The sequence below is a fragment of the Triticum urartu genome, chromosome 6A, assembly GCF_056163025.1.
Source record: "Triticum urartu cultivar PI428250 chromosome 6A, HENAU_Tu73, whole genome shotgun sequence".
Lineage (NCBI taxonomy): Eukaryota > Viridiplantae > Streptophyta > Magnoliopsida > Poales > Poaceae > Triticum > Triticum urartu.
Window position 1 is genome coordinate 456,694,981 of NC_141878.1, and position 8,043 is coordinate 456,703,023.

General features: G+C 51.2%; 1 protein-coding gene across 1 annotated transcript; it reads right to left on the reverse strand.

Annotated features, from left to right (window-relative positions):
* Positions 1-4,915: 4,915 nt before the first annotated feature.
* LOC147965684 (uncharacterized) lies at positions 4,916-7,752 on the reverse strand. The gene is made up of 4 exons (XM_087530558.1): positions 7,385-7,752; positions 6,532-7,288; positions 5,516-6,430; positions 4,916-5,473 (listed from the first exon to the last, which is right to left on the reverse strand). Exons 1-4 carry the CDS (start codon positions 7,750-7,752, stop codon positions 4,916-4,918), a joined length of 2,598 nt encoding a protein of 865 aa, XP_087386684.1.
* Positions 7,753-8,043: the final 291 nt, after the last annotated feature.

Here is an 8,043-nt window from a genome sequence, read left to right on the forward strand (position 1 = left end):
AGCTCCTAGAGTTTGGATCTTTTGAAGAGACCTTATTTGTACCCCTTTAGACTCTAACATAACCATCTTCCGCTTACATGCCTTGTACAGAAAAATGGTGCTTCAATTATAAAACGGGCTATGGCAAAGAGATGGAATGGGTATTGAAGGATAGAAAGGTATGCCATATTGACATGTACTCCCGCCATCCAGAAATACTTGCGGAAAAATAGATTTACCTAGATGTATTTTAGCTCTAGATACATCCATTTTTATCCATTTCTGCTACAAGTAATTCTGGACGGAGGGAGTATGATGTAGAAGCTAAGTAGACGACATGACAACAGAGTAAAAGAAACACTAGTTGAATGTAAAAATGTATGATAGTTGGAATAGGTACAAGAAAACAATAAGGCGGCATATTCTCATGTATGATGGGCAAACAAAGATGGCATTACAACAGAACAGTAGAACAATACTTCGATGTAAAAAACCATGTATGATAGACAGGTATAGTACATACTGATAAACAACAATGCATGATATATTCAGACGGATGATGTCCAAACTAAGCATATGGCATTGCGATAGAGTAGAATGACCGTACTTGAATTTGAAAACATGTTATCATGAATGGAGTATGTACTGAAAAACAGGAAGCCATAACATATTCACATGTATGATCAGCGGGCTAAGCACATGGCAATGCAACAGAGTAGAAGCATTGCAAGACATTATATGCATGATGCTACCCATATCACCTTGCCATTTTAAAGGACCTTGTGGGGGTGAATAGTAATCATCATATCTCTCCAACTCTTCTGAAGAAATACATTTAACTGTTCCATCATATTGAATATCATTGACACTGAGTTTGTGGGTCGTTGCATTGCTCCATGCAAATCTTTTAGTGCATTTGTTCTCATATTCAATATCATTGTGTGCAATAATATCTGACATGCATGGAAGACAAGTAGTAGTGAGATTATCTATGTGCCTATAGGAGTCGACTTAAATAGTAGGAGTCAAGTTATATATTAGCACTAGGTTGATACCTCAAACAATAAAGAGAGAGAGAACACATGATAGCTACAAAATAATAGACCATCTATAGGGGAGGAAAGAAATCGATATACGAAGAACACTATAAGCGTGAATAGGGTAAGCGGTGGCCTGAACCTAGGTAAATCTCTTGCCGCGTGCGTGTGGAGTGTTTTAAACCCTGGTCGAACACTATAGAAGTTGTGTCATGGCTCCAATCTCAGTGAGCACCTATCAACATCATCAGTATCCTCAAATACCTCCTCTCCCATACCACTATGTGGAGTTGAATGCTTCTTCGATACAGAGACTCTTCAACTAATGAATAATGAGATTGGTATTGCGATCAATACGCCCATTAAGCCCGAGTTTTTTCCACTTGACAAAAATAAACTTCATCACATGAGGTGCAAAAGGAGGCATCTTCCCATTGATCACAACAAGGAACATCTTATTTCGGAGGGAATCAGAAACATCAAACACTTCCCCTTTCCCGTTCGTTTTGTGAGTCTGGAGCATAAGGTCATATCCATGAATCTCATCCAGATTACCAACCTTGCGATTGAGGACCTCATGGTATATGCGGTGCATGTTATCATAAGTGGGAAGAAGGTCCTTAGACTGACAAGATATACCTCTCTTGGGGATGTAGAAGTCAGCATGAACATCCTTGTTGCTAGCCTGGTGAAAAAAATGAATGTGAAAGCCCAAGGGAGACTCGAGGCCCTTATCATCATAGCCTAGAACATTGACAAACACCTTCCAGGCAGCAAAGAGGCGTTGGTACTTTGTCATCCAAGTGAGAGTCCTTCCATCTAAGGATGGCAATGGGTAGGGTATGGGGCGGGTTAGAGCAATACCATACCCATACTCGTGTAGTGAATGGATACAAAATTCTACCCATACCCGTACCCACGAGTATGAAACTCTACCCATACCCATATCCATTGGGTACCCAACAGGTAGATCAAGCAATACACAAGTTATTCACAATTTTACATTCATCGATAACACATTTGACAAAAAAACCATTTATATTAACTCAATAACAGTAACAGATAGATGAGTGCATGAAAATTATCTCAATTCAAATTGACAATTGGTCACAACTTTAACATAGGTCACAAGCTCACTACACACTTCACGAGATAACATCTGACAAGTAAAAAATAAAAAAACATCTCGAGCACCCATCAACCAACACAAGTGGTGGCTAACACAAATTGTAGCTAGCACAAACTGGCATATGTTGGATCTCCATGGGTAAGGTCCACATGTGAATATAAGTGGGTAAGGTATGGGTATATCCATGGGCACAAGGCTATACCCGTGCCCTACCCATGACTTAACAGGTAGGGTATGGGTACTACCCATGGGTATTAAATTGTGCTCATACCCTACCCATGCGGGTACGGTATCTGCGGGTGCCCATACCCATGGGTAAAATTGCCATCCTTACGTTCCATCATCAAAATCACGGTTGAACTCCATGAGAGGAAGCAGACCAAACTCCTCACAAATCTCGAAGGCTTCACCAAAGTAGTCCGGCTTCTGCCTCATGTGGCCAATGTTGATGGTGTGTTGCTTCAAAAATTTGTTCTTCTAAGACATGAAAACATCATTGAAGATATGTTCATGAGTATTTGTCCAAAAGTGTGTATCTGCCATGACATTAGGATCACGATCAGCCAAAAAAAGAGTTGACTTGTCTCAATTTGGAAAACTCGGCTTCTGAGATCTTATTGAGAGGCTTGGAGACTCTCTTCTCCATAGCAAGGGATTTCCGACGTTTAGTCTGAGCCCAAGGCCTCACAACCCCCTCTTCATCTATTCCTTTTATTACTATCTTCTTCTTAGGTTGTCCGGAACCCGAACCAGTTGCATTTGTGAATAGCATAGGAGGTAAAACATACGAAAGATGAATGCACAAGTCCATGGAATTCATGCAATAGAATCAACAATGCACAAAAAACTGACATAATTGTTCATGCAGCGGTGGTACAAGAGCTAGTTGAGACTAGCCACAACAGGGAGTAATTTAGACTAGTAACATGCATATGTTACTAGCCTATGTTACTATACCTCTATAGTGGGGAGTAACGTACGTATGGTGTCATGCAATACTCCATTTATTAGGTCATAGACTCATCTTGTCTTGATATGTGTGATGGTACTCATACTATGAGTAACTATGTTACCACATGTCTCTATTTCTTCATTAATTGCTTGTCACATCATCTATTTTGTCTAGATATATGTGATGTTATCACCTATGTTACTTCCATTATGGGTAGTCTAATGCCGCTTGACCAGGTAGTGGTAGTATCAGACTTGAGACCTGGCCGTTTACTTTCTGTACTAATAACTAGAGCTTGATATTTGTACCTTATCTAATAAATGAATGTGTACAATAAAATTACACAGAGGTTCGAGATAATCCTCCTTTTCTAAAAGAAAAGTCGCTTGAGATTTAGATGATTGCTAAGATTAAAAAAGAATAGCTAGAGACAACGACTTCGAAGATATTTGATTTATTCAGTTTTTACGATCATGTTTGTTGTTTGTGTTTCTTTTTTTCGCGAATAGGCAAAAGCTTTGTGTATCATTGCATTGATAGAAGGAGGGAACAAAAGCAGTTACAGGGGTGGCCTCACATGCACGTACACCAAGGGCGTGAGCGAGAGCTACAAGGGCGCATACACAGAGAAGGGGGATGTGTGTCCCCTAAAAAAGATGCTACGCGGGCGGGGGCATGTTGCTGAGCCCCTTGGCTCCGGCAGCGGCCCAGTTGCGGGCGTCTTCCTTGATGTCGTGGACGAGGAGCGGAATAGAGGGGGTTGCTCCATTGAAGACGCATGCGTTTCTCGCCTTCCAGATGCGCCATGTGGTGAGGATGATGGGCGAGGCTAGGCCGCGGCGAAGGGTGGTGGGGGCGTCCTCCATGGATTGGGCGAACCAGTCGCGGAAGCACAACCCGGGGTCTGGAAGCGGCATGTTGGGGACACGAAGCCAAGAAAGGACTTCATGCTAGGTTTGCCTGGAGAAGACGCAGCCCGCGAGCAAGTGCGCCATGGTCTCAGGCTCCTGGTCACAAAGGATGCAAAGAGGGGCGTGCGCAAGGCCGCGGCGAGCAAGCCGGTCGGCGGTCCAGCATCGTCCCTGGAAGGCGAGCCAGAGAAAGATATTGATGTGTAGGGGTTCCCAGGATTTCCAGGTGAGGTGCCAGGAGGGCTTGATAGTAGAGCCGACGAAAAGAGCTTTGTAGTAGGATTTGGTGGAGTATACGCCGCTCGGGGTCCAAAACGCCAGGTGAGGGCGTCCGGCGAGGCGGAGAGCATTATCTGTTGAAGCTGCATCCATAGAAGGACGTATTGAACCAGCGCCTCGGGGGAGAGATGTCCCTGCACATCATGGATCCAGGCGCGGGAGGCCAGACCCGCGGCCACGGTGTGGACTCTGCGATGTCGGTGGGGGATGAGGGCGTGGAGGAGGGGAGCCAGCTCGGCGATGGAGAGCCCGCGATCCAGTGGTCTTCCCAGAATAGGCAGGTGGCGCCGTCACCGATCGTCCAGGAGGTTGAAGCTCGAAAGATGGCCTGAACGGCCGGGCTGTAAGGAATGTGAAGATGCTGCCAGGGGTGGGTGAGGTCCGTTTTGCGCAACCAAAGCCATCGGGCATGCAAGGCGTGAGCGGAACGCTGCAGGTCGGGGATGCCAAGGCCGCCGTACGCCAAGGGGCGGCAGACCTTAGCCCAGCTGACGAGGCAATGGCCTCCATTGGTGGTCTTCCGTCCTTGCCAAAGAAAAGCATGGAGGAGGCGATTAACTTGGCGAAGAATGGAGGGGTGCAGAGACATGGCAATCATGATGTGCGTGGGCATCGCGCAGAACACATGTTAGATGAGGGCCAAACGCTCGCCGCGGGAGAGCATGGACTCCCACCATGGGGAGATCTTTTTCTCCAGCTTTTTGACGAAGGGTTGGAGAGATGAGGCGGTGATCTTCCGGATGGAAAGCGGGAGGCCGGCGTACTTGGCGGGGAACTCGCCGATCGCGCACGCGAAGTGGTCGGAGATAGAACCACGGAGCTCAGGAGGGTACCGGATTGCAATAGCCGTGCTTTTGGCAAGGTTGGTGTGGAGGCCGGAGGTGGTGCCGAACAACTCAAGAATGCGGCGCACCGCAGAAAGGTCACGTTTGTCGGGGTGGCAAAATAGCACGACGTCGTCCGCGTAGAGGGAGAGGTTGGTGGCCATATGGCGGTCAGTGAGCCGGTGTAGGAGCCCCAGGGAGGTGGCGCGCTGGAAGAGGCGGTTAAGGACGTCGATGACGATCACGAAGAGCATGGGGGACACGGGGTCGCTCTGGTGAAGCCCCTTGCAGTGCCGGATCGGTGGCCCTGGGAGCCCGTTGATGAGCACCTTGGTGCTGGTCGTGGAGAGGAGGATGGATATCTAGTTGCGCCAGCGGGGACCAAAACCCAGGTGCTGAAGCACCTCAAGGAGAAACGGCCAGGAGACTGAGTCGAAAGCGCGGGCAATGTCCAGCTTAAGGAGGACGTGCGGTAGACGGAGAGAGTACAGCTGCCTGGCGGTCTGCTGGACGAGCATGAAGTTGTCATGGATGCTCCGACCGGAAATGAAGGCACTCTGGTTGGTGGAGATGAGCTCACCTAGACGCGGCGCAAGCCGTAGAGAGAGCACCTTGGCGAACAGGTGTATGAGGCTGATCGGTCTATACTCAGAAAGCGAGGAGGCTTCCGGATGCTTGGGGAGAAGGGTGAGGAGAGCTTCATTCAGCTTCTGGAAGCCGCGGCCATTGAGGTCGTAGAGCTTGCCGAAGGCCTCGACGAAGTCGTCGCGGATGATATCCCATGCAGCGATCAGGGATTCGACCGTGAAGCCGTCAGGTCCGGGCGCCTTGCCGCGGGGCAACTGGCGAACGGTGGTACAGATCTCATTGGCGGAGAAGGGTTGGTCGAGCGCAGAAAGGTCGAAGTGCCGATCGTCAATCTCATCGAGGGCGATGGTATGGTCGCGGTGGTCGGCGGTGCCGAGCAGGACAGAGAAGTGGGAGAAGGCGGCCTCGGCCATGGCCGAGGGGTTGGTGATGACGTCGTCGCCCACGCGGAGCGCATGGATGCGGTTCCGCTGTCTGTGATGGGCAGCCCGAAGGCGGAGGAAGGCAATGTCGGTATCGCCGGTGCGCAGCCAGGAAAGACGGACCCGTTGACGAGCGATGGATCTATCCAGGAAGGCGAGACCAAGGTAAGTTCTCTTCAACTGGTGACGAAGCCAGGATTCCACGGGCGAGAGGGGCCGAAAATCTTGAGCCGTGTCAAGGCGCGCGATGAGCTCGCGGGAAATGCAAAGCTGAAGCACAACATGGCCTATCCTCCGAGCGCTCCAGCTCTGAGGCACGAGTGGTGCATTTGAGGCTGGCAAAGATGCGGCAAAACGGGTCCGAGTCGCGCGTCGGCTCATGCCAAGCAGGGCGACCGTCTGGTGAAAACCCTCAAGCTTGGGCCAGAACCGCTCAAAATGAAAACACGTGTGGCCAGGGAGGGGGAGGAACAGTCGACGAGCAGCAGCGCATGATCCGAGGCGACGGGGGAGAGGCATCGGAAGAGGCAGTGGGGGTGGGCCACTTCCCAACTCGGCGAGCAGAGGACACAATCGATGCGCACGAGAGTGGGAGGGTCGCGCTCGCTGGACCAGGTGTAGCGCCTGCCATGCAGATATATATCGCGAATCTCAGTGTCAGCCATGAAGCGACGGAAACGCGGCATAGAGCGCTGGTTGAGCCGGTCATTGTTCTTGTCGGCCACGGACGAGATCATGTTGAAGTCGCCGCCGACAATCCAAGGGCCAATCCGAGCGGCGCGGAAGTCGGAGTGGTCTGCGAGCATGGAGGCTTTACCCGCCTTGTCATGGGGTCCGTAGACGCCCGTGATCCACCAGTGGGAGTCGGAGCCTGGGGTGGTGGCACAGGCCGCGACGAAATGAGCCCCGATGAGGGGGTTTGTCAGGGAGATATCGGATGGGCGCCATGCGAGGATGATGCCTTCGCGTGTGCCGTCAGCGGGGAGGGGAAAGCAACTAGAGAACTCGTTCCCAAGTGAATCTGCGACAAGGAAGGGGGTGACGTCTGCGAGCTTCGTCTCCTGCAAGCAGACCACGGCGGGGCGAGCAGCACACACGACCGAGCGGACAGCGCTGAGTTTCGCTGGACAGTTGAGGCCACGAGTGTTCCAGAAAATGATACGGTGACTACAATCCATAAGAAACGAACAAGTCATAGTACAAACGACACCAGGCAACTAGGCGGCAATTAGCCGGCTAGGCGAGGTGACCGGCGTCGCGGACCCGAGCGAGAAACTAGACGGCACGTTCCAGCCATAGAAGTCGGCGAGTGCCTGTACGGTCTGGGCCGCAAGGAGTTCCTCAAAGACCCTGGAGTATTTAGCCAAGATATCCACAGAGAGTGGCTCGTCTTCGCTAAGGAGGCCAAGGCGGCGGAGAAGGACACGCCGTGCCTTGGACTCAGAGTCTAGGCCTCGGTCAGCACGTGCCAGCCGATGGCTATGCCCGGGGGTGAAATTCGGCGGCACCACGTTCCGGCGACGTGGAGCAGGGGCAGGCAGAAGAGGAGTTGTAGGCATCTGGATCAGTGACGAGAAACCATCCAGGGCAGCTGAAGGGCCGCTGCATGGAGTGGTCACGTCAAGGGCCATTGGGGAGCTGGCATGGTGGGGCGTGGAGGGACCGGCCCCACAAGGCACGAGGACGATGGCACGCTCAACGGATGGGGCCAACAGGGGCTCCGGGATTGGCACAGCAGAAGGCTCGGGAGACGACGACACAACGAGCGGAGATTGGTCACGGGGTGGTGGGGACTCCTTAGGATCCACGCGAGGGGGAGCGGGTTGGCGGCAGCTGTCGACCGGACGGGCAGGGGATCCGAGGGGAATATTCACCGAAGGATCTGGAGCGTCATGGTTGGTGCAACCGGTCGCAGCACACAG